Source organism: Streptopelia decaocto (assembly GCF_964273445.1).
Source record: "Streptopelia decaocto genome assembly, chromosome: 1".
Taxonomy (NCBI): Eukaryota; Metazoa; Chordata; class Aves; order Columbiformes; family Columbidae; genus Streptopelia; species Streptopelia decaocto.
Genome location: NC_138663.1, coordinates 208604818 through 208631888, shown reverse-complemented (window position 1 = coordinate 208631888; position 27071 = coordinate 208604818). Strand labels below are relative to the sequence as shown.

Below are 27071 nucleotides of genomic sequence, written 5' to 3'. Positions count from 1 at the left end.
GAATAATTTTTCCCTAATATCCAATCTAAACCTCCCCTGGCACAACTTGAGGCCATTTCCTCTCATCCTACCACTTGCTACTTGGGAGAAGAGACCAACACCCTCCACGCTACAACCTCCTTTCATGGAGTTGTAGAGGGGAAACCACCTCAGTGCCACTAAAGCCACTTTGGGGAGTGTGTTTTTTGCCCAAAAAGGGCGTGATGTGAAGGCAGACGCAGGCACCCGTAGTCTCCACACGGGTGCCATACGTGCCCTTTAAGCCAAACGTGCCCCCCCACCCGCGGGGATTTATCTCTAAATCTGCCTTTTCCACCTCAACACTTCCCTCCCTTCCGAGCTTTTCCCCTCAGAGGGACCGCGACACCGCCCGGCCCGGCCCGCACAGGCCGCAGCCCGTCGCCATGGCAACGCGCGGGCCCCGCTCCCCGCGGCAGCGGCGGCGGCGGCTCCTCCCCCGGCCGGGCGGGCCCAGCGCTCGGCCCCCGCCCGCTGCGCTCCGGGCCCGGCGTCCTTCTCCCGCCTCCCCCCCACGACTCCTTCCCCTTCTGTCCGCTCTGGTCTGAAGCGGATGCCGCGATGGCTCCGGCCGCCGACCGGGAGGGTTACTGGGGCCCGCCGACCTCCACCTTGGAGTGGTGCGAGGAGAACTACGCCGTCTCCTACCACATCGCCGAGTTCTGTGAGTGGCCGCCCCGTCCCGGCTCAGTCACCCCCTCGTTCCCCCACCCCGCCGACCAGGCCCCGCGGCAGGGGGATCCCCCCTCCTCCATGGCCGCTCTTTGCTGAGGTGGGGGGGAAATGGCGGGTTAACGCGGCCGCTGCCCCTCAGCCACCCCCGGCGGGTGGAAATGGATGTTTTCCTGTCACCTTTCCCCTCAAATCCGTGTTTTAAGGAGGCGTTGGGACTGTTTTCTCTCTTCCCTGCCCCAGCATGTTGTTTGGGCCTCCCCCTTGTCCCAAGTCTGTCCCTTTGGCCTGTGTCCCAAGCCGCGGTGGGTCAGGGGGTGTCTGGAGGCACCAAGGGGGTGGCTGAGGTGGGGGGGTCGGGTGAGGTGGGTCTCTGGAGTAGAAGTGATTGTGTGGCACTATATGGATAGCCAAAAAGGGGAGTTTTTGCTGAAATCATGTTCAGAGTATCATGCTGTAAAGGTACACAGGTGTGCAGCTCAGCTCCCGTTGAGATGAGAGCATCTACCCAGCCACGGCCAGTCTAACCAAGCAAAACAGTTCAGGGACAGAGAAGGGAGCTTTGTTTGAAAGAGACATCTTCATCCAGGACAGACACCTTCACCTGACTGGTCTTTAGTGATGATCTCCAGAGGTCCCTTCTAACTCTAATCATTATGTGGTGAGTCTTGACTATCATCAGGTTGATCTGTTGCAGGTGGTGGGAGCTGGAATATCTCAAAGAGTCGCCCTGTTGCAAGTGCTGGTCTTTTAGGATAGCTTGGAGCAGTGGCAAGAGAGTAGAGTTTTTTACTTTACAACTCTGGTATTCAGAGGCAGTTAGGAATTTAGATATATTCAAGCATGTTTTAAGGAAAGAAGAAAGCGTTTGACTAGATGGTCATCCAGGAGGTGCTTGAGAAGGGATAATGTTCATAGAATCATAGAATCCTTTCAGTTGGAAGAGACCCTCAGATCATTGAGTCCAGCCATAACCTAACTCTAGCACTAAACCATGTTCCTAAGAACCTCGTCTAAACACCTTTTAAACCCCTCCAGGGATGGTGACTCCACCACTGCCCTGGGCAGCCTGTTCCAATGCCTGACAACCCTTTCAGGAAGAATTTTTCCCAATATCCAATCTGAACCTTCCTGGCACAACCTGAGGCCATTTCCTCTTGTCCTATCACTTGCTGTTTGGGAGAACAGACCAATACCCTCCATGCTCCAACCTCCTTTCAGGTAGTTGTAGATAGCGAGAAGGTCTCCCCTCAGCCTGTTCTCCAGGCTGAAAAGCCCCAGTTCCCTCAACCAGTCCTGTTGTGTTAGCAGGTAAAGGATCAAACCTTCTGTTACTGATGTTTTGCTTAAAAATTAAATATTTTTGTGTCCTGGGCCGTGATTTTCAAGGGTATAATATAGTTACGCGTTGTCACCTGACACATGCCCTGTCCTACAAAAAGCTTTCACACCTATGAGACAGGCGGCTGCTTTTGAAGTTTTAAGACTCTAGGAAAACAGAACTGAAGGCGACAGGCTCACCTTCCCTGGATTTCTTGGAGCGGGCAATCTGATGAGGCCTTTCGCATTGCTGGGATGCTTCGGCAGCGCTTTGGAAGAGCTTGGCACGCAGAAGACGGAAGGTTCTGGGCGTCCACGCTGGGCTGTGACTCCTGGTTACAAACAGTGACATGGGCGAAGGACCAAAATGAATAGTTGTGAAAGAGGCTTCAGAGTGTGGGAATGGGAAGAGCTGCAGGATCCGGGTAACAGTAGCAGAGAAATGGAGGGAAAAAGGAAGTTGGTGTGTAGATTTATGGCTGAGAAGAGGCAGGCTGGGTGAAGAGGGAACAAAATAAAATACTCTTAAAGCTGGACAAACTTAGAAGTTTTTAAATAGAATGAGGCGTTTGCAGAGTATGTATTTTTGTGTCTTCCTCGTGTTAAGAAGTAATTTGAGAGAGAATCCTCACAGGGAAGAGGAAGCTCTGTTGCTTCACCCATGTGAAAATAAATTTGACTAGCATGTAAATTTTTGAAATAACCCCTGCATTGTTGTTTTGTGAACTGATACTTTTCATCTGCTTCTAGATTATGCAGGAGGAGGAAGATGCGTTTGAGATTAGAGGTGGGAGGTGGAAAGGTGTGTGTTCTGAAGAAAAAGGAGCTAAATATAGACAGTCTGGTCCTCCCTTACAGTTTTAGTGTTTGGGACCACAGTTTGTTGTTCTGTCAGTTGCGCTGAAAAAAAAGTGTATAAGGACTTTGCTGTAAATTAGAGCATTTAAGTGGTCCCAGTTTAAAAAACAAAGCAGTAAATAAGCCCACTTTATCTTAGAGGTAGTTTAACAATAGATAATTTCAGTAGAGATGTCAAGATTTTCTTTAGCAATGATACTGTAACTGCACTTTCAGGGTAAGAGGATTTTTTTTTTTTTTCTTTTTTTGATATTATGAACCTACATTTAAATTTTAGCCAGCAAAACTTGGTTGACAACATATCATTCATAGAACAACTAAGGGATCTTTCTCAGCTTTCTCTAAAATACTTAATGTGAAGCTAAATACCTTGGAAGATCAGGTGTTATGCTGAAATCTAGTTGCTGTAGCGGAAGAGCTGGGAGTATATTCAGGGTCTGTGTGGCTCAGCAGTCAGTTGCTATGCCTTTATGGCCTTCTTAGTTGATCAAAATTTAAAATGCAGAGAGCAAACAAGCCAGAAAGTTTCTCATCTCTCTCCGAGTTCTCATTGTGATGTTGCTGATACAGTTTTTAAAACTCGCATACAGCCTGTAGTATTTTAAGTGTTACCGAAAATTGGTTTCTGACTTGTCCCTGAGTTGGTACCACTCAGTTCTGCTGATGGTATTTAAAAATTGTGCATTAAATGTTTGTTGTAAATAATTTATAAGAAACTATTGAAGGCCCAAAGCTTGAAGGATCCTGGCAGGTCCAAGTCAAATATTATGTTTTCCTTAGGTTGCAGTCTGAAAAGCCAAATGGAAAGCTTGTTGTGCAAATTACATCTTTGTGCCACTTAGCAATTTGTTTTTAATATGCTAATTTTAGTACAAATTGCTACATTGTGTTCCAGAAGCCTACATGCAGTTCTTTGCCATTCACTCCTTAAAGAACCAGTGGAAATGATGACAGCTAATCAGTTGTAGGTATTCAGAGATGTGAGGGTGAGGTAAGGTGTTTTTGTAGCACTTTGTATTTCCATTCTCTTCATGTACCCCAGACGCAATGACCTGTATTCAGAGATTTTTGTAATTTTTATTTTAAATAATGAAAAATGATTTTTCTTGCGGTTCTCAGTCTGCACCTAGCCAGTTTTCCTCCCTTGTGGAGGTGGATGACTAACTGCTCTGTGTCCTTTGTAGAATAATAAACCAACTGAAATGGAAAACCAGTTGCAAAGAATTATTTTGCAAGCTTAACTATGCTAAGCCTTCAGAGGACTCTTACATCCCTCGCTGATCAAATCTATTGTATGGTTTAGGAATTCCTTCTTCAGGGTTTCTCAGGAGCTTTGGATTGACTCCTGTGTGCTAGAGGGCAGGCAGTAGAGATGTTTTTGGTTTGGTTTGTTTTTTTCTTTTAACTAATCTTTTCCAGCTCCCAGAGAGAGCTTGTATGCTGAATTACTCAAGCTTTTGTACACCAAGTTAAGCAAAATAGTAATAATAAAGGAAAAACCCAGTGTCCTCCCACACAAGCAAAAAGAACAAGGTCATATGTAAGTGCTGTTGTTTAACACTAAGTGCTTAAATGTTGCAGTTTACTCATTATTTTAGTAGGGTTGATGTTTCAGGCCAGTTCAGCCCACGTAGTGTTCAGTTTTGGGGGTCTGGTTTGGTATGAATGTCTATATGATAAGTGCTTTACCCTTCTTACAAATACTTTAAATTCGAAGGAGCCCTTTGTGGTACCTGAGGGTTTATGTTAATACTTCTCAGTCAGGAGAATCCTTGGGGTTAATTTGTTGTTGCTACCAAATCAGTGCTGTGTTTCAGTTTGGATCAAACTTGAGTGATGTTTCCAGGTATGTGAAATATTGCCTTGAGCTGTCATTGTCCATGAGTAATATGTATTATCTACCACATGACCGCTTTTGAGATAGTATATCCTTATGTTGGCATGTAGAGCAACAAGCATATGAAATATAGCTTCAGGCTTCTCAAGGAACTGGTGAAATAGTTTCTTTCTTGGCTTCTGGTCCTGTCTCACTACATTCTGCTACCTTCATATAAGAATTTTTTAATTATTATTAACAGAATTAGGTCTATTGCTTTTTGTTTTCATTAGAGATCTGGTAAATAAATATTTGTAACTGTGCTTTCCTTATGGGACCCTTATTTAGAGATTAAAAAAATTTATATATATAATCCACCCATGTTTCTAGCCACTTTTGAGCCTTCCTATTTTTGCTTCAGACAAAAGATAAGAGATTGAGATAAGATGACTGTTATCGGTGTTGTTAGATGTGAGATATCTTATTTATGCATAGACTGCCTTCCAAGAATTCTCTACATTGTGAACAGTGACACGAAACTACTATTTGTGGCTTTTTTTTAACCTTTGCACAAAAAAGACAACTGTCAAAGATGCATGGATTTGTTTTGCATGGGAATCATTACTCTGGAACTTAACTTGTAAAATTTACTTAAAGTTAGAATAGTGTTATTGAATTTTGACTGTCACATCTGTACTGTCACCTGTTCTCTTGGGTGTCCTGCTAGATTTTTGCTTCTTTTGCTAGAGGCTTTGGAAAGCAGCCGGAGACTGTTGAGCTTGGGACTCTCCGTGTGAGTTAATAAAATAAAGCCAACTCCGTCTGGCTTCTAGAGTTCTGTACTTTCAGTAACCAAGTGGGATCACTTGGGTGTGATCACACCAACTGCCTGGCCATGGCTGAATTATTTGAAGACATCAGGACACAGATGAGTTGTAAAGTGCGATTTAAGAGAAGAGTATGTCACAGCCTCACGAACTTTAAGACTGAAAGGGATTTGAGTGTTTAGTGACCTAATCATAGGAAGCCACATCACAGATTTCCTTTTTAAATTTACCAGGATTCTTGAGGGAACAGTTGATGCTTTTTAAGATGAACACTTTTAGCTTGCTTTTTGTGCTGTGGACAAATAGAAGTTGAAAGAGGGGTTCTTTCCTTCAAAGAATAAATAGCAGAAGTTAACTCAGCCAGACAGATGTTCTCTGCTGTCATGCTTTCTTATTTCTTTAGTAATTTTAAGTGATTTTGAGTCAGTGGTAAATACCATTGCATTAATTTATTTCCATTCCCAGATAGTAAATCTATATACTTGACTTAAGCCTGATGATAATCTCGTGGCACTACTTTGATTCATTTTGCCACAATTAATGATTTTTTTTTTTCTTGCCTCTCTGCCGCTTTCTAATCCATGATGCAACTCCACCTTTCATCTTGTGACAGCTTAATTTTCTGTTTTCCCAAGAGCTTTCATTGAAAGACGGGGTCAAAGGCTTTTGGAAAGTCTACATGTGTCCAATCAACAGTTCTCATTTATCCATCACATTATGGATATGCTTAAAACTTGACAGAGGCCATGGTAATGGACCACATATGTGTTTATCTACTAATACTTGTGTAGCTAAGTGACAATAAAATTCTTAAATATGGTTTAACAAAGCGTTTGATTGCTGTATAATTAGTACTTCATATTCAGTACTTGTACAGCTGGCGATTGGACGTCTGCCACTCCAAATGGTAACAGAGCAGTGACATTTGTACAATTTAATTTTGCTTATGTGCAAGCTAAAGCAGAGAGGCTTATGAACTGCATGGTATGAATTTGCAGAATATATATTTGTAGCTAGGAATAGGAAGATTAATGTAAAATAAATTATAGTAAAGGAACACTGCTGACTTTTAAATTCCCTTAAATGAGCCTTTAGTCACAGATAAAAACGACTGTTGTCATAATTGAAAGACAAAAATGTTTTTAGTCTGGGGATTGTTGTGTCTCTGTGTGTGTGAAACTGCTATTTAGGTGAAACTGCACTTTCCATATTTGCTGGAGCCTTTCACAGTGGGGAAGATGTTTTCTAAACAAAAGAAAGATTTAATAATCGCTGCAAAAATGCTGAAAGGAACTCTGGGAATTGTCTCCAGTCCCAGCAGCTCAGTGGTGTATGGCCATTTCATCTTGCAGTGCATGCAAGTGCTGACACACTCGGCTGTTCTCTGACTTTCTCAAAAGAGGATCACAGAAAGGTTCATGGATCATGAAAGGCTAAGAAAATGGCGAGAGTTCTATTAATTCAAAATATGTATCAAAAATGAAATTTATAATTCTAGAAGGGAACTCAGAAGTGGTCATTAGGGAAAAGCTACCTACCTTTGATTGCTTTGAGTTTTCTAAGTGTGCGGCTCTTTGCACCTGCCTCATTAATTACAGACATTTTTCAGTCCATCAGCAGGGAAGCTGAGCTGCTGTGTGAATTAAAGGTGCTTGGTTATTCTGTGGCTGTGGAAGTGCTACAAGGAAGGAAGGTGTCAGGAAGAGAGAAGATTCTAGAGAGTGTTACAACTCAAAAAACCACAGAACAACACTGCTTTAGTGAGTAATTAATCTCAATATCCCCATATAGGCAAGTTATGGGTAGAGTCCCAATGACTTTGCTGGTCACTTTTTGAATTTAAGATTTTGGGCACAGACTCTTTTGTGCAAGTGAAAGTGCAACTGTAAACTACTTGAGGGTTTTGTGCTAGCTCAAAAACCAGGATATATATTTTTTTTTTCTATCTGTTTTAAAAAATTAATTTTCTTGAAGAAATATGCTGCATATGCACAGTGATCAGTGACTGAAAAACTGAGATTTTCAAAGTGATCAGTGCAGTCAGCATCTACAGGATCATTACCTCCTCTACAGTAAGGCCCATCTGACAGAGTACGTACTCCAGTGTGTCTAGAGCTTGGGAGGCAGAAATTACTTTCTCTGTTAGTCCTGAGGGGGAGACGCATCCTTTGTGCTCCCCGCCCCCAGCCTTACAAGGTTCCTTTCAAGTTCTTTGCCTTTCCAGCAACTGGTGACTCAACGTGCCCTCCACGTTGCAGAGGTTTCCTAAGGGAAATTCCAAACTTTATTCAAAAATTGAGATTAGTGCCCAGCAGCGTATCTGTTTCCCAGCTGTTTCCTGGGGATTTATTTTATTTGGTTTTTCTGGGGAGACATTATTCTTTGGTTCCTTTGGAATCCAGTGTCCTTGGAGTGACCCGGGAGTGATGTGTGCAGGCTGGTGTCTCTTAAAGGATCTCCAGATGGCTTTGCAAGCAAGAGGGTATTTTTCCTTGCAGCCTAGTCCATGTGACACTTCCCTTTCTCCTCCTTAACCAGAGGAACCGGAGAAGGGGACAAAAGTGTGAGCTGGTTCAGCTGGACAAGGTTCACAGTGGTATTTTGAGATCTGACTTTTAGGTTTGAGAAGGCAAGGCTCAAGTCTTCTTTAGGCAGGAAAGCAGACAAGCAGAATGTCATAGTTTAACCTGAACTAACAATACAACTACAGGAGCCACTCGCTTATCCCCCTTCTCACCCTCCCCCAAACAGGGGAGAGAGTCAAAAGGGAAGGGAGAAACTTGGATTGCGCTAAACACAGTTTAATAAAATGACAAAATACTAATACACTACTAGTAAATACCTATATAAAATAGAAATAAAAGATATTCAAGGCAATTCCTCATGAACTCTGTCCATACCGAGAAGCCAGTCCCAGGAAGCAGCACCTGGTCCCGAACAGCCGATTCCAAAGAGACAGAAGAGGAAAAGAAGCAGAAAGGCACAGAGGACACTGCAAAACAGTAAAAGACCAAACTAAATGTCCAGAACCGAACTCCCCCGTCTCCAACAAAAAGAGCGAAGAAGAACGTGCTCAAGAGAGAGCGAGTGTCCAAGAGTGAGAGCAAAAGAGACCCGAAGATCCCAACTTCCCTTTAATATGAAGCATGATGCTAATGGGATGGAATACTCTTATTGATCAGTCTGAATGTCAGTCAAGCTCTGCCCCATCACTGCCCCCCTTCCTCGCTGCCTCACACCTGTGGGCAGAGTGCTCAGAATGTCCTTGGCGCTCAGACCAGAGCAACTGAAAACATTAACTCTGTGCTGCGGTGTTACCTCTTGTTCTCAAACTGAGTCCAAATAACGACCGTGCTAGCCATGAAAAAGAAAGTTTTTTAACTGCATGGAGAAAATTAACTCATTTTTAGTCAAACCAGCACACAGAATTAGAAGATGTGGTGTTGTTGATGAGCTGAGCATCTGCCTCTATCTAACAGCACCAGGCAAGTAAAGCTGGGACAGTGAACATAACTCGTATCAGCTGTGCCTGTCCCTCTGTTTCTTCCTTCACATCTGCTTTTCTGTGAGTCTTGGAGGTACAGCACAGGACACTAAAATGGGTTTTTTATTAATTCCAACTAGTAAGATTTCAAGGTATCAACTTCATGGTCATAAAACATGACCCTGGAAGCTTTCTGATTTATACAGTGCTTTAATGAGCTCATTATTTACAGCGGAAGCTCAAGATGCTACTACCTGTAGGCTGGATTTTCAGTAATTGCTAATTCCAGTTGGATAAGGATTTTCATTTGGACACGATCCAGTATCTAGGAATCTGATGCGGTATCAGATAAAAGAAGTTCTGTACAGCTGTGTAGCATAGTTGAGCATTGAAAGTAGTCTGCACACTGACAACCTTGGGACAGAGTATTTCTGTCTGCTGTATTAGATCTGCTATTTGTTTATCAGTGGGTTTTTTTTGGTTTTCCGGGTCATCACCCTTTGTTTTTGCAGGCAGGGCACTGCTTCCCAACCGGAAAGCATGCTACTGTGGTCTCTTCTAATGAGTGTTTTATGCACACAATGACCAAACTCAGGGATACCTGAAAAATTACTTATGCGTCTTTCAGAAATAGGACCTCCAGATCTGGCTTTCTCTGAAATCAAATGCATCACCTACAGCGGGGAACTAAAATGACCCAAATAACTTATTTTTTTATTGTCACAGGTTGGAATTCGCATTTCTTCTAGGTAAAAAGGGTGCATTTTTTTTCTTCTATAGGTACTTAACAAGGTTTGCTGTGTAAGAAAGGGGATGCTTGTGTGATTCTTATTACAGACTTGATTGCTTTTGGAAGGATTTTCAATTTTCTCCTCCTGCCGGACGCTGCCAGGGCCCTGTCAGACCCAGACTGTGCCAGGGAAGCTGCGGGGCTTGCTCAATGGGTTATTACACATGGGAGGAGAGCTGCAGGGTGGATTTCTACAGATAATACTTGCTTTCTTCCCACAGCATACAGATTTTTTTCAGAATTTAAATATTGTACACCTAAGGGAAAAAAAAAATATTTATATATATATATATATATAAACTCAGAGTTGCTTCTGGTGATATTTTTGGACAAGGGAATAGAGTGCACTATCAACAGGTTTGCTGGTGACACAAAGCTGAGTGGAGTGGCTGACACACCAGAAGGCTGTGCTGCCATCCGGAGAGCTGGACAGGCTGGAGAGTTGGGCGGGGAAACATTTAATGAAATATAACAAGGGCAAGTGTAGAGTCTTGGATCTGGCCAGAAACAGCCCCAGGTTCCAGTGTAAGTTGGGGAATGACCTATTAGAGAGCAGTGTAGGGGAAAGGGACCTGGGGGTCCTGGGGACAGCAGGGTGACCATGAGCCAGCACTGGGCCCTTGTGGCCAGGAAGGCCAATGGTATCTGGGGTGGATTAGAAGGGGGGTGGTCAGTAGGTCAGAGAGGTTCTCCTGCCCCTCTACTCTGCCCTGGGGAGACCACACCTGGAATATTGTGTCCAGTTGTGGCCCCTCAGTTCCAGCAGGACAGGGAACTGCTGGAGAGAGTCCAGCACAGCCACCAAGATGCTGAAGGGAGTGGAGCATCTCCCGTGTGAGGAAAGGCTGAGGGAGCTGGGGCTCTGGAGCTGGAGAAGAGGAGACTGAGGGATGACCTCATTAATGTTTACAGATATATAAAGGGTGAGTGTCAGGAGGATGGAGCCAGGCTCTTCTTGGTGACAACCAGTGATAGGACAAGGAGTAGTGGGTTCAAACTGGAACACAAAGGGTTTCATTTAAATTTGAGAAGAAACTTCTTCATGGTGAGGGTGGCAGAGCCTGGCCCAGGCTGCCCAGGGAGGTTGTGGAGTCTCCTTCTCTGCAGACATTCCAACCCGCCTGGACACCTTCCTGTGTAACCTCATCTGGGTGTTCCTGCTCCGGTGGGGGGATTGCACTGGATGAGCTTTTGAGATCCCTTCCAATCCCTGACATTCTTTGATTCTGTGATATTTTGCTCATGAGTGAAAATGGATGTGTTTTTTTTCTTCCCCCCTCCTTTGGATTTATTTTTCTTTTGTGTTGTGTTTGTTGTTTGTTTGTTTGTTTTGTTGTTGTTTTTCCTCAAATCCTTTTCACAGTTTTGGAAATGACCCGTATAAGCAGAGAGAACCAACTGTATACAACACGCTGACCAGTGCGTGAGTAAACAGCCTAGAAAACTGGAGAGCAAAATGTTTTTATTTTTTCAATGTAGTGATAGATATTTAGAAAGAACGTTGGCAGTGCACTTTTGTTGATAGCCCCCTGCACCCCCACATCTGGATTCTGCAAATGGATAACAGTTTAATGCCATCTCCACAAAGTGGCAGTGTGGAATTTCATGGCTTTCTTTAGAAGTAGCAAAGTTAAAACCGGATGAGTGTTGGCCTGTTCGTGTTGCGTGTCCCTCCTTTGAGCTGGTAAGTGAAGTTTCTAATGAGAATCAGCTCAATTGATTCGTGTAGATACCTTGGAAAGCAGCAGAGAAATGCACCGTGGTAGTGAAATCATACAGCAGATGTTGTTTTTGTTCACTTAAACTGCTATGGCTTTGTGATATGCGATATCACAGTTGCTTTTCACTCAGATATTTGGGGTTTGGTGGCTGTTAAATATTTCAGGGTCCAAGTTTTATCTTCCTGTGATGCCCCTCAGAATATGGTCTTCAGCACAATGTCAGCACAATACTCAGAAACCTTGAGGCCATCCCAATTTAACTTTTCTTGCCTTTTTCTTCTTTCTCTGTTCTATAGGCTGCAGAGAAATATTGTAGAACGGTTTCCTTTTCTTAAAACTCTACTGTGTTGATTTCCACATGTTTTTGTATTAACCTCTTTTTTTTTTTTTTCTGCTTCATGCTATTTTTTCTGCATTTCTCTCAAATCTGTCCTGTGAAGGTTTCCTCTGTCAGTCTTTGAGCTACTATTTGTGCTCGGAACTTGTTTGATTTTGTGTTCAGTTTTTGAATGTTTCATACCGTTATTCAGTAAAATTGACTTCTGCCCAAATGATTGACACCAACATTTTGAACTGTTATTGTGTAGGTACTGCATTAAGTTATATTTAAAACAAAAAGCCAGTGTTTAAAGTTCAAACCTTCAATGTGTTGTATATCTCTTCCCGCATTTGGTTTAGATTGTGAGATACTTAAGATTTAGACTTTGATCTTACTGTCTTTGTGAAGAAGCAGCTTCATTTTCCCTCCAGATAAATAGCTTTGCCAAGGTTTTTGGGCTGATAGACAAAGTCAGTTTCTTTCTTTTCATTTTTCAAGCAAGATCAAGAAAGTGTCTTGAAATGATGATTGGATAGTAACTGAAGAATAGAGTTAGAGGTAGAAGCTGCAGACCAGGAGCAACAACCTTCGAGTCTTGGATTAGTCAGTTAATTGGTTACTGTTGAAAGTTCTTGCCGGAGGTTGTAATATTAACTGGAAAAGTTTATGAAGACTTCAGAGAAAAAGAGATAAAGTTGAGTGTTTAGGAGTGAAGAAGAATCCAAATAATTTCGGAGATCAGGTGCCTTTCTTCTGTCATATTCCAGGTAGCCTTAGGATTTTTCATTTAATGCAGTCCTGCAAAAAAAGATAGTTATAGATGGGATTTTCTATTAGTACTACTGGTAAGAGAGGGACTGTCATTAATCAGCATTTGAGTGATTGCTGTATATCTCAATCAGGCTGTGTTTGCTCAATAGTTTCATTATCCCCACCTGCTCTGTTTTACATTTGTCGCACAGCATCTTACCTTTAATTTCCTGCCATCCAGTTAGGGCAAAATACAAAAGAATGACATGAGTTATTAGTAGGAGAGACTTTAATCATTCTGGACACCCAGGGGAAATCCACACCGATAGCCAGAAAGGGAGGAAAAGACGGAGGATTTGGATTTTGAAGAAAGGCTACTCTAAAGCTACAAATACCTGGAAAAGAGGATTAACACATATTATTCTGTGCCACCCACCTTCCAGTGAGCAGATTGGGCTCCTTGAATGCTCAGGTCTCCTATGGCATTGCACAGCGCCTGAAGAGTCATAAAATCATAGAATGTCCTGAGTTGGAAGGAACCCACAAGGGTCATCGCATCCAACTCCTGTCCCTGCACAGGACAACCCCACAGTTCACACCGTGTGTCTGAGGACGTTGTCCAGTCTCTTCTTGAACACTGTCAGGCTTGGGGCCGTGACACCTCCTGGGGAGCCTGTTCCAGTGTCCAGCACCCTCTGGGTGAAGAACCTTTTCCTCATGACCAACCTGAACCTCCTCTGGCACATCTTCCTGCCATTCCCTTGAGTCCTACCAGAGCCTCTGAGATGATACTCACAGCTCACTGTGCCTCGAGTAGATATCTCTGTTTGTGGTGAGGACTAACAAAAGCGGTGCTTTCTGCTCCAGACTTGGAGTCATTGGTGTAGACACTGGGTGTGAAGCCAAGATACTGACACTGGCACAGAAGAAGAAAGGTGAACTGGAAGGAGTTAATATGATGAAAATCAAATGGGTGATCACTGAACATCATATTGGTCACTGCTTAGTTTTAGCAGTGGCTGAAGAATTAAGCTTCCCCATCTTGGTTGTTTCCTTCCAATCTGATATCATTAACCTGTCTTAAAGTAACATTTAAAATATGTTTTATTTTGTTTTCCAGTAAAGGCTATAATAGCAGCAAATCTGCCCTTCACCAACAAGCTTGTTGCATGTAATATTTTAACTTTACTTCATCTCAGCCTAATCTTTTTAGACTTTGATTGCATTTTCCAGCTGTAAGCACTTGCTTTCAGTGAGCTTTCTAGATTGATATTTCAAATGATCTGCCTATGTCAACTGTTTTTACTTTAAATTTGCTTGCAAAATCCTTCCAGGTGTACTCCAAAGTAATTCATCTGCTTGCTATCATCTTACGTGCATGCATACCAGGGGAATTATGCTTTCTTTTCCATAAGGCTTCCCATACTGCAGGAAAACAACACTAAAATGGACTGGGAATAAACTGTCCTGTAAAGGAGCTGTGTGTGTTTATATTTATCTAGGCTTCAATCTCATAAAATGGCCAAGGATAGATTGTAGCACTTTTGTTACATCCTGAAATACTATTATTTTCAAAACCCCAAAACCCATTAATTACTGCTTCAGAGTGCCCTGCACTTGTGACTGGGATAGGTGTGATAGACATAACTAGAGCCACAGTAAGATAATTAGCAAAACTGGCTTCAAACATGAGGAACGTGGCGCTTTGATTTAGCTGTTGCTGCTGTCTTTATTCTGGCCTGTCACCTCAGAATATTTTCCTTGCAGTTGATTTCATAATTATCTGTTAATCTTCACAGCTGGTCTTCCACCTTTTATAATCTGCCCTATTAACCCTCTTCTGAGGAACAGCATCTCTTGCAGATCTTGGACTTCACTCATGAAAGGCTTCAAGACATCCCTCTGACAAATGATCAGTCATCCTTCCTCAAAGAAAACCCCCATAAATCCAAGTTCTGGGTCTTTAGATACTTTTTCTGTAATTGTGATAGCCTTTTAGAATTCCATTGGGAGGAAGAGGACTCTGTTATGCTAAACATAAGAACTGGTAGCAAAAATGTTGTTTCTCGAAGGTATCCTGTTCTCACTCTGAAGTACTTTCTGCTTCAAGGCTTTATTTATGAGAGGTGCTGTGGTGAATTAATTCATTTTAATTGTGGCAGGTAAGGATGGTCTAGTAGCTGGAGAAACACTTTGGTGTTTGGAGGTCTTCGCTTCAGTTTTATGCGAGTTTCTTTGTGACTCAGGTACCTTCTTCTAGTCTGTCCTCTTCTTGCAAGGATCCTGATAAGTACACATAAGACTGGGGTTGCTCAGACACCGAAATAGCAAAAACTAAGTGGGTAACCAATATGTTTTAGATTTTAGGGGGAAAAGCAAAAACTTCTTAGCCCAGCAATGAATGTTTCACCATCCAAGATTAAATCTGCATAATGTTGTTTTCCTGAATTGCAAGGGAGGAGTTTGCAATGGAGGAGTTTGCTTTAGTCGATGAGGACTGGGTTAGGGAGCAATAGTCTGGACATCCATAAATCCATGGGTCCAGATGGGATGCATCCGCGGGTGCTGAGGGAGCTGGCTGAAGTCATTGCTGGACCGCTCTCCATCATCTTTGCCAAGTCTTGGGAAACGGGAGAGGTGCCCGAGGATTGGAGGAAAGCAAATGTCACTCCAGTCTTCAAAAAGGGCAAGAAGGAGGACCCGGGTAATTATAGACCGGTCAGCCTCACCTCTGTCCCTGGGAAAGTAATGGAACAGCTTGTCCTTGGTGCCATCTCAAGGCATATCAAGGATAAGAGGGTTATTAGGGGCAGTCAGCATGGCTTTACCAAGGGTGGGTCATGCTTGACCAACCTCATAGCCTTTTATGAGAATGTAACAAGGTGGATGGATGATGGCAGAGCGGTGGATGTTGTCTACCTTGACTTCAGTAAAGCCTTTGACACAGTCTCCCACAGCATCCTCACAGCTAAGTTGAGGAGGTGTGGTCTAGACAATAGAGTAGTGAGGTGGGTTGCAAACTGGCTTAGGGAGAGAAGCCAGAGAGTGGTAGTCAATGGTGCGGAGTCTAGTTGAAGGCCAGTATCTAGTGGAGTGCCCCAGGGGTCAGTACTGGGGCCAATATTATTCAATATATTCATTAACGACTTGGACGAGGGAATTGAGTGTACTATCAGCAAGTTTGCTGATGACACCAAGCTGGGAGGAGTGGCTGACACGCCGGAGGGCTGTGCTGCCATCCAGCGGGACCTGGACAGGCTGGAGAGTTGGGCGGGGAATAACCTCATGAAATTTAACAAGGGCAAGTGTAGAGTCCTGCATCTGGGCAGGAACAACCCCAGGTTCCAGTATAGGTTGGGAGATTACATATTAGAGAGCAGTGTAGGGGAAAGGGACCTGGGGGTCCTGGTGGACAACAGGATGACCATGAGCCAGCACTGTGCCCTTGTGGCCAGGAAGGCCAATGGCATCCTGGGGTGTATTAGAAGGGGGGTCGTTAGTAGATCGAGAGAGGACCTCCTTCCCCTCTACTCCGCCCTGGTGAGACCCCATCTGGAATATTGTGTCCAGTTCTGGGCCCCTCAGTTCAAGAAGGACAGGGAACTGCTGGAGAGAGTCCAGCGTAGGGCAACCAAGATGATTAAGGGAGTGGAGCACCTCCCTTATGAAGAAAGGCTGAGGGAGCTGGGTCTCTTTAGTTTGGAGAAGAGGAGACTAAGGGGGGACCTTATTAATGTTTATAAATATATAAAGGGTGAGTGCCATGGGGATGGAGCCAGGCTCTTCTTGGTGGCAAACAATGATAGGACAAGGGGTAATGGGATCAAGCTGGAACACAAGAGGTTCCACTTAAATTTGAGAAGAAACTTCTTCTCAGTGAGGGTGACAGAGCACTGGAACAGGCTGCCCAGGGGGGTTGTGGAGTCTCCTTCTCTGGAGACATTCAAAACCCGCCTGGACATGTTCCTGTGCGACCTCACCTAGGCGTTCCTGCTCCAGCAGGGGGATTGGACTAGACGATCTTTTGAGGTCCCTTCCAATCCCAAACATACTGTGATACTGTGATACTGTGGTATCAGTTTCTTCAGAAGAAACGTGTGGAGCTTTAAAATTTGGATTTGTGTGGTATTAGCTTTCACTCATTTATTTTTAGTATAATGTACATAAGAAGCAAGGTCAGCATTAGTACCGTCTCCTGTTAGGCTCTAATTTTCTAGTGTCTTTACTACACAAAAAGCAAAAGCAACATGCAGAGAGGTGAGGGTGAAGAAAAGGAAAGCTTAATTGTAACCTAGGGCAATTCAGAAGCAGTTTAATAATCAGTGCTTTTGTAAGACATGCATAGCAAAGAGAGGCTTGTGCATTAGAAAATACACCCACACTTTACCAGTTCGAACTGAGCTTTCCTGTGTGTGCTTTGTTAGGAGTGTCAAGAGCTTTTCCTTCTAATTACCTTTTGATTGTTTTGAAGAACACAAATGTAACAGGAGATACTGTAATCAGAGAAAAAAAAAAAAGTCTACAAAAATATTAACTGGACTAGTATGATGAATGCCAAGGGAAAGAATTCCACAGCTGGAATACAAAGTGTGCAAAGCCATAAATCAGAACGTATCACTTGACACAGCATGTTGGAACCGCTCATAAATGAGCACTGGCTATAAAAATCAGTTGTATTGTTAATAATTAATCTTCTTTTTCCTCCTAAAATTACCTCATTACCCTTCCCCAACCCTGTAAATCACTGAAATGGTTTACCCGGGCAATTTTTGTTCAAAAGGATATCACTGTATATTTATATATCCCAATAAAACAGAGGCCTAAGAAGGGACAGGCCCCCTAGAAGATCTAGAACCGCTGCCCCGCGCGTTGACTTTCGACACAAAAACCTCCCAGCTGGCCACCAGCTCCGCAGCAGCAATTCTGCCTTGAGTTTTTTTGGCTTTACCCCAGCTCTTGGACTTACTGGAAGCCGAGCTCCGTTGTGGCTGGAAGGCCGTGTGCTCACACACCGGTATGTCTCTGTGTTGGTGCTGGCATCGAGGAGGAGGAGGCTGGTGGTCCTGCCTCCTGTTCTTCCTCATTTTGCCCACAGTGGATTACTTTCTTCACCTGTCTTGAACCATGTTGTCCAGTCGTGTTTGAAGCTGTTCCAGGATTTGTGGCTTCTTTTGGGACATGTTGCTGCTGCCAAATAAACTAAATTTCTAGATATTCTACCTAAACTTCCTGTTTCCTTCTTTCGGTCTGTTAGCACTGATCAGAATGATCATCTTTAGCAATACAAATAATTGTTGTCAATCCTTCCCCTGTCTATATCTGGCTTCCACATGGTTTTCTTGTAGCTGCAAACTGGCTGATGTTTAGATAGCTTTTTCCTTTTTATTTTTTAAAGATTTTTCCTTTGTACTCCTGGTTGCTTCATCTGACCCCCCCATTTGTCCCTTAGTTTTTCTCATAATAGTATGCCAGCATCTATACAGAGCTAGATTAATGACACATTCCTTTGTAATGTACTCACTTTATCATATTTTTCTACCTACTTCTCCAGTTCAAATCTGATTTCCAAACACCTTTTTATCTTTCATGTTTTACCTTCTCTGGTGGTGCTGGGTCACAGGACGACCCTTTTAACGCTTCCTTTGGTTGTTATTCTCTGTGTATCTTTGATTTCATATCCCTAGAGAAACCCTCCATATCCTTCCAAGAGAAACCCTCACTTTAAAAATGGGGATAAATCTTTCTTTAACTTTATATTTTATCATCCCTATGGTCTGTATTAACTTGCTCTTTAGTTTTCTGATTTTATTTTAAATACCTAGGGAGATCTAATAGTCTCTCTAGTAACCCATTAGCTTGAATGGTTATTTATTTGTGCCCGTTTTTATAGTTCTTCAGAAAGTTTTCGTACATAGCTTATAGAGCTCAGTAATTGTTTCACTATTTGTTTCCTTGAGTGTTTTCCCCATTTTGTTATTAGAAACGTGGTGGCTAATCAGAGTCACAGCTGAATTGATGAAGTAGCAGCTTCAGTTAATGGCCGGGTAAACAAAATCAAGGCTTGCTTAGTTTGGAAAGGAAAATTACAGGAGGTAAGAAGGGGATCTTCAAACTTAAAAATAAACACTCTAAGCACCACCCACCTCCATTTTTAATTTTTTTTAATGGAAGTCATGGTTTGTCTTGTGCTCCGGCCTGGTCAGCTGTTGTGTTTCTCATACTAACAGGAAGTTTATGTTGATCATTTGTGCACATTAGCAAGTAGGGAGTTTAGTAATTACATATTGGCAAAATTCCCGTCGGGATGACTCGGTTTTCTCCCCTCGAGGTCCTTCTGAAATATCAAATGGAGGCAGGAGTTTTCATTTCCTGACGCTCTCAAGTGCAGTTATTGTAGACTTTGAAGTGGAAGATATTAAAAATGGTTGTTGGAAGTGAAAATCTAATTGCTATACTGCCCTCCTGGTGATAAGCCGTAAGCGAAAACAGCTCAAAATTGAAGTTCGTGGCCAAAACAGCTGATTCTGTGTAGTTGGATCTTCTGAGCAATTGTCAAATGGCTGTATTTTGAAAGGTCAGCGATACAAACCTCCTCTGGGCTCTGGTTTAGTTATTATCGACTGATAATACATAGCATATAGGGTATGGAAACTTGTTGGATTTTATTGAGATTAATTCCTCTGTGGACACTTAAAATGCTGTCACAGGTGAGCTACAAGTTCCTTGTATCTTAGCAAGAGCTCCCATGTTAGATTTGAATGAAATTCTTATAAGGGAATATTCTGTATTTCTCCTCACTCTTTAAGCTGTTGGCTACCTGCTCCTCCAGTTCAAATCTGATTTCGAAACACCTTTTTGTGTTTCATGTTTTACCTTCTCCGGTGTTGCTGGGTCACAGGACAACCTTTTTTACAGCTTCTTTTCACTGTTATTCTCTGTGTATCTTCATCTTTGATTTCATATCTCGAGAGATTCTTCCAAAAGAAACCCTGTTTTTTAAAGAAAGATTTATCCCCATGGTAGCGGGTTATGCTCTCAAACACACCTGAATCCATGTGTTGCTTGGATTGCTTTGTGTTTTCTTTAAATTTGGTAAACACTCTACTAACGAGCTGTATTTTGCACCACAGCTTCTTGAGATTATTCCAGAAACGAAAGCTGTTGAGATAGAATTTCTTGTATCTGAAAGCAGCTGAAAGAATGTTTTTACACTCTGCACAGTATTTCTTTATGACCGTGTTCCATTACAACTTAAATATTTAAAGCTTTCTTTTATCCTTTTGACGTCTCATCCAAATTTATTGCAGAAATGACTTTCTAATGTAGAATTACCTACATATTTTGGGAAATGGGAACTTTATGGAAGGCAGGATGCTTCAAATTTGTGTACCCTGTAACTGTACCACGCTGTCTATAGAACAGTAAGCAGTTGTATTGTGCCCATGTTTGCCTGTAAATATTATTTCCTCTTTAAGTTTATATTTTTTGTCTTTGAGGTGGTTTTAGTGCCTTTATGATAATATGCATTTTTTTAGCACCTGAAGCTCTGAATGTACCTGCATCGTAAAAAAGACTTGTCAAGTTTTGCTGTTGTGTTTGTAGAACAGGGTGCAGATGTGGTTTAACGCTCATCCAACTGTCCTTCCCATAGACAGAGGCCCATTGAAATGATGCTTTGCATAAATTTGATTTTCTTCTGCTACAGTGTGGCGTTCCCCCAAGGAATAAAACAGTAGTTTGAAACTGGTTTGTGTTAAAACAGTCTTGAAAGCTTCCTGTGATATTTCTAAGGTGAGTCACACAGTCTGCATTTGCCATACTTAGGCATTAAATAGGTGCTTTACCTAGTGCTGTGTTTAATCTTTGTGGATATAGTCTAATTTACTACTGCAATAGGCCATCACATCATATAATCTGGCTTTTGAGTTTACTGATCTTCACCCTGAAAGCAGGTTGGGGCATCATGCTGCCCTTTTCTGTTGGGAAACACTTGTAAATGACTCCTCATCAATGGGAAACTTTCTTCTAACTCCTAGCCTGCATTTATTTAGAGTTTATACCTGTTTATTCTTTCATCAGTATTATCCTTTAGTTCAAATAACTCCCTCTTGTCCTTGGACTTGACTCGTGTTGGATTTACAGAGCGTGGTTTTATTCCACCCAGCTGTTGTTTTGTTCGATTAGGTGAGCCAGGCAATTTTTGTCCCTTCTGATGTTGTGAGCTCCTATTCATCACTCCCATCTGAGTGATGCTTCTCTGCACCTGATGTGCTTTCTTTTTTCTTTTATCGGCAACTAGAGAACAGTGGATTTTCTTATATTATACCATGGGCTTGCATGAAGGTATTACTATTTCCCTGCCTCTACTGGAAATAAATTTCGGGGGTCTGGTCCCTGCCTTCCAGTGATGGCTTATGGTTAGTCACCGTGTGATCTTAATTCACTTTTCTGCCTCCTCAAATAGATTAATCCTACTTTTGGAATAAGGGTTCATATTCACATTGAACAGCATGTTCTTGACCATCCTGTTTAATCCCGCTCCTGTCATTTCAGTCTGTGAATTCATTCATTTCTTCCTCTGATAATCTTGTCCTCCTTTCGGTTTGCAGACATGCTGAAGATATAATAAAATGGTTTTTGGTCACTAAAGAAGAATTAGGTCACCCCCTGGACCAGTGTTCAAGGAGACCAGTACTGAAATATAGGAATGCTGTACAGGCTCAAGACCAGGTTCATCCACATGCATTCATCTCATTTCAGATAAATAACATTTCTTATAGGCATAACCAAAAATCTCTCCTTTAATTATTTCACATACGTTCTGCTGTGTTCCTCAGTTGCATATTCTCCAATCTCTGCTATTCCCAAGGAGCTGCAATATTTTCTTATTTTATTTTTTTTTTAAGAAAATCAGATAAAAATTATTCGGTTTCTTGACAGTTAAACTCCTTTCTCATTTTCAGTGTCCATATCTATTTCCTTCAAAGCTTGTTTCACTTCCTTGTTTGTTAATTTATGTTAGAGGTATGGGTATGTAGCTGTGTCACCTTCTTTGTCTTTCTTGGTATTGTTTGCTAATCTACATCTATATCCCACTGCTTTTTTTTTATTTAAATGGAATTAGTAAAAATCCCTTTTAATGAATTTATAACCTATTTTATGTGAGGATAATCCTGTAAAAACTAGTTAGACTTTTATGAAATACGTACTCCGAGGGATCTTGGGTTTGGAAGAGGCCTTGTAGTTTTTATTGTTGAAATAAGGCATTTTGCTAGCAGGATGCCAAAGGACTTCATTGTTCCCCTGCCCCCGTTTCCTTGTTTTAAACAACACGCACCATTTTCAATAATCATGTTTTGCAACCAGGCTTCCCTAATCCGTGCTATAAATGTTCCGAATAATATAGGCCAAAAAGTGCAGAGGAGTGGCAGGAATTTAGGGCTAGATTAAGTCTGCGGTATTTCCTCTCTCCACAAGCTGCTCCTAGATTAGACGTTCATAAATTTTCAGTAATTTCACATAATTATAGCTCTGCAGGAAGTGTTGAAACCTTCGCTTTCCGGCATAAAATCCCTTCTTTGCATTGTTACATCCATCCGAAATGTGTTGTCCTACTGCACATCTCTCTTAAACTCACTTGCCTTCCCGGTTGCGAATAAACATGGTATTTCCTTTGTTTGGTGTTTTCATATTTGATTTTTTGCTGAGTTTTTGGCAGTTTGATAACCAAGTGACCTCAAACAGCTGTATTTATGTAATATCTGATAACTTCTCTTGAAAACGGGCATAGTTGAAAATTCCTTTAGAGAGCAGAAGGTTGCGCCATCCAGCCTATTTAGCCTTTGCTCTGCTTTTGGATGCTGGGTGATGTCTTTGCATGATTTGTGGGAGGTTCTGGTCTCCACTGAAAGTGACTCACTCTCCTTTGTAGCACTGTGGGAATGAGGTAAAAGGTTAATGATTCCCCAGAGAATTTAAGCATTAAAAAAACCCTTTTTTTATTAGTATAAATTTGTAGAGCTGTTTTGATTTCAGGGCTTATTTTACATAGAGGAACTTACTACAGAGCTGACTAGAAGGCTGAGATCTCTGGCACATCTTGACTTGGTGAAGTTCATGGTTGTCCAGGAGATTATGTTAAATCAATAGGAAGTGATTTAAAGAAGATCTGATAAAAATCTGATGTTATTTGAATGATCGTAATTTGGTTGTTTTTCCTTTTCTTTGGGATGGATCTTGGGAAGGAGAGCTGAAAAATAGGTGCTTGAATGAGAACAGTGGTTCAGACGTGACCTGCTCATACTTGTTTTATTGTTTTAGAAAGTGAGACTCTTCTGAGATATTTTGCTGAATGAAAAAGCTAAAAACGTGGGTTTGGTTGTTTTTTTACCCTTTCCATAGCATCATGTATTGTACTTTTCATGGAGGTATTTTGAAAATAGAGTTTCAATTTTATATATATGTAACTGATGGTGCATGAAAGTGTGCAGTTTAATCTTTGTAAGCAATGTTCTGCCTTTTTAAACAGATTTGCACTTTCCCCCAAATTGCGTGTTGTTTTATTCCCATTTCATAACCTTTATTTTCAAAATTCTGATTTGTGGTTAGGCTAAAAAGCTGAATCTGCATCCCTTCTGCTGAGAAATGTACCATTTCCTTATGCTTCACTTAAACTTCTCACTCTGTTGTTGTCCCTTTGCAAGGTTTGTTCTTCTTCTCTAGAGCTGGAAAAGTCATCTTGGTCTTGTCCCTTGGTATGAGAGCTGGGCACTTGTCTTGTTCTTGTTTTCTCTGATCTCTACAACAAAATGCCAGACTGGTTTGGGTTGGAAGGGACCTCTGAAGATCATCCAGTCCAACCCACCTGCTAACGCAGGGTCACCAGAGCGGATCTCACAGAAATGTGTCCAGGTGGGTTTGAATGTCTCCAGAGAAGGAGACTCCACAACCTCTCTGGGCAGCCTGGTCCAGGCTCTGGCACCTCAAAGGAAAGAAGTTTCTCCTCATATTCAGAGGAAACCTCCTGTGCTTCAGTCTGTGCCCATTGCCCCTCATCCTGTCATTGGCACCACTGAACAGAGTCTGGTCCATCCTCTTGACACCCACCTTGGAGATATTGATCAGCATAAATAAGATCCCCTCTCAGCTTCTCTTCTCCAGGCTGAACAGCCCCACCTCTCTCAGTCTCTCCTCATCAGAAAGATGCTCCAGACCCCTCAACATCTTCATAGCCCTCTGCTGGAGTTTCTCCAGTAATTCCTTGTCCTTCTTAAACTGGGGAGCCCAGAACTGGACACAGATACTCCAGATGCAGCTTCCCCAGGGCAGAGCAGAGGGGCAGGACAACTTGAATTTTCCCTAACCTTGCTTTTCCTGCTGCCATACTTAAATAAACCCTTCTTGTTGTCTTTGACAGCCCTGGATTTAATTCCAAGTAGAGCTTGACCTTCCTCACCACATCTCTTCACACTCTAAACAGCCACCTTATATTCCTCCCAGGTATTCTGTCCCTTTCTTCACGTTGCATCCCAGCTTCAGCAGGAGGGATGGAGAGCAGCGATGTCCTCCTGAAGTTCAGGCTCTTGATAAGCTTTCACTGTTGCCATTCTTGCTGATCAGTAGCAGCTTCTGACTTTTTTGCTGTTCCTTATTTTACCATCTTACAGTCATTGTGAGCTGCAACATCATATCTGGCTTGTTCTGTGTGAGCGCAGTGACCAACACACTAATAGTAAAGATTGAACTGGATTGATGTGGAAACGAGTCACTTGGTGACCTTAAAGTATCTGAAGGGAGTGTGGAGGAGAGAGTTCCAAGAATAGCTTTAAGAAAAGGAAAAAACAAACAGTTCTTTTAAAATACTGGGCTTGAACTCTTTGGGTCTTCTGTCTCCTTAAGGAATTGGGTTTTAATTCATGAGCTGTGCAATCAAGGTAACCCTGTTTTTCTACCTCCTGCCAAGAAAGTAAGCAAAGTCTAAGCCAATCTTTTCCATTAAATTAGTATTTTATTACTATCTATATATGTGAAAAAAAGTGTTAAAATATTATTAGCCTTTAAGTAGTTAACTGTGTTGTACCAAAATTTAACTTTGTATGATGTGTGAAAAGACAGCTTCCAAAAAGGTGTAGCTTTCTGGATGAAAACTATTGAAACTGTCATTAATGCATGAATGCCACTTTATTTATTTGAAGTGCATAGTACCCAATTCTAAATCTCTGCTTTTGGTTTCTGTCCTACAGGGAACACAGTGAGTAACCTGATTTTCATTCTACCTCCAATCTATGGTGCGATTCAGACCTATAAAGATGGCCTTGAAAAACGGTATTTAGCTGCATATTTGTGTCTTACAGGTATGTGGAAAACTTAATTTGCTCTTTCATTATAAAGGGAGCTCAGATGTGCAATGAACAATATCCGAATATTAATAATCTAAGTAGTAAAATGAAAATACTATGTGTGTGAAACATAAACCTCAGTTTGTTGTACTTGTTAATGTTTACAGCTGTTTGTTGGAAGGGCATGAAATTAGAATTTGGTAAATAACTTTGAGGTTTTGAAGTGATCCTTCTGTGGCTCTTAAGTCCTGCTTAGTGCATCTTAGCTCACTGTGTCCTTTTATGATGATTTACAGAAGATTTCTTGTGTGTCCTACTTCCAAACAGCTTCACGCTGTATTAATATTTTTGTGACATTGGTACGGAGCAGCAATACAAAAAAGGGCCAAGATCCTGAAGGAACTGGAAAAGCATTCTTTCATGAGTTTGAATTTGGTTTATATTGCCCAGCACCCTAATTGCCATCGTATTTGGGAAGTTTTGCAGGGATGGAGGAGCAATGTGACATGAACGCATCAGTGAATGTACGGGCACTCTGTCTTTCCTAAAATAGCAAAATCCAGAAATGAACCAGCTTCCTTTAAAACTTCAATTATGCGACTAGAAGTCGTGTTCATTATGAGAAAAGACGGTGTTTGAAGATAACTCAGATTTGGCAGTCGGGTCTCTAGGAGTAGATTTCACAGAATATTTGTGTTTCACAGGATCTCTGTGTTTGCTATAGCTCCTGTCTCTGGGGCTGTTTTCCCCAGTCTTCTCAGTGATAAGAGGCTGGTTTACTGTAAATGTTACGTTTAAGATTGGTATACTTAGGTATTTAGACAAACATTGCTAAAAACCACATATCCATATACTAAATGTATTCTTGGTGCCAATTAAACTCTAACATGTGCTAGATACAGCTTCATGGGTTTTCAGTTACTTCAGCTTTGCAGATACGAGTGAAAGATAAGCAGCAATGTACAGCTTTAGATGTTGTCTGAACACTGTCCAAATAGCCATTTATAGGCCTTTTATGGGCTTGGATAATTACTCATGTATGTCTCAGAAAACAGTTTCATAGGTATTGTGTTCAGTTCTGGGCCCTTCAGTTCAGGAAAGAGATTGAAGTGCTGGAGCGGGTCCAGAGAAGAGCAACAAGACTGGGGAAGGGACTTGAACACAAGCCCTATGGGGAGAGGCTGAGGGAGCTGGGCTTGTTCAGTCTGGAGAAGAGGAGGCTTAGAGGTGAGCTCATCACTCTCTAGAACTACCTGAAGGGCAGTTCTAGCCAGGTGGGGATTGGGCTCTTCTCCCAGGCAGTCAGCAATAGGACAAGGGGCCATGGGCTTCAACTCTGCCAGGGGAAATTTAGGCTGGAGATTAGAAAGCAATTCTGTGCAGAGAGAGTGGTCAGGCATTGGAATGGCTGCCCAGGGAGGTGCTGGACTCACCGACCCTGGAGGTTTTTAAGCTGAGATTGAATATGGCACTTAGTGCCATGATCTAATCAATGAACTGGAGCTGGACCAAGGGTTGGACTTGATGATCTCTGAGGTCTTTTCCAACCCAGTCGATTCAGTGATTACTGAAGTTCAGGGTTTCCTTTTAAAATGATGGGGAAAAAGACTGTGTGTGTTTGCTGAAGGTGACTCTTTGCATGCTCTTGAATCAAAGTATCACATACTGCCATTCTTTCTAAACTAAATTAAAAAAGAAGAAGGTAAAACTGTTTGAGACTGTCTTGACTGTAAGTTGTGGCTACCTCTGTGACACTTCATGATGGACAAAATGTGCCACTATCTGACCAGAATGTCCTGCTGTCACACCAAGACTGCTCTGAGTAGGTATTTCTCATATGCTGTTTAATGTGAATATTAAAAAAAAATAAATCTAACTTTGATCACGATAAATACCACGGACATCAGTTTTATCCTGTTCTTGGTGTTGATGCGGGGGAGCTGAGGCTGCGGATTTGCCAGCAGTGCCGCAGGGCAGCCTCGAGTTCCAGCTGGGCTCTGCTCGATGCCTTTGACTCCTGTCTGAAGTGATAAACGCTTGGATGGCTTGATTTTAATCTCATCTGTTGGAAGCTAACGTTAAAGGTCACTCCCAAAAACATTTCTCTTCTGCTGTGTCTCTGTTTCAGTATTTGTAACGCTGAGCTGTTTTACAGCAG

The 27071-nt window shown here is 42.1% G+C and overlaps 1 protein-coding gene across 1 annotated transcript in view; it reads left to right on the top strand.

Annotated features, from left to right (window-relative positions):
- Positions 1-539: 539 nt before the first annotated feature.
- The window catches only part of ACER3 (alkaline ceramidase 3), a 71244-nt gene continuing 44712 nt past the window's right edge, over positions 540-27071 (top strand). The window contains exons 1-2 of the mRNA XM_082076022.1: positions 540-682; positions 24818-24928. Of these exons, the coding sequence (XP_081932148.1) occupies positions 580-682; positions 24818-24928 (214 nt within the window). The 5' untranslated portion in view covers positions 540-579. The remainder of the gene's footprint in view (positions 683-24817; positions 24929-27071) is intronic.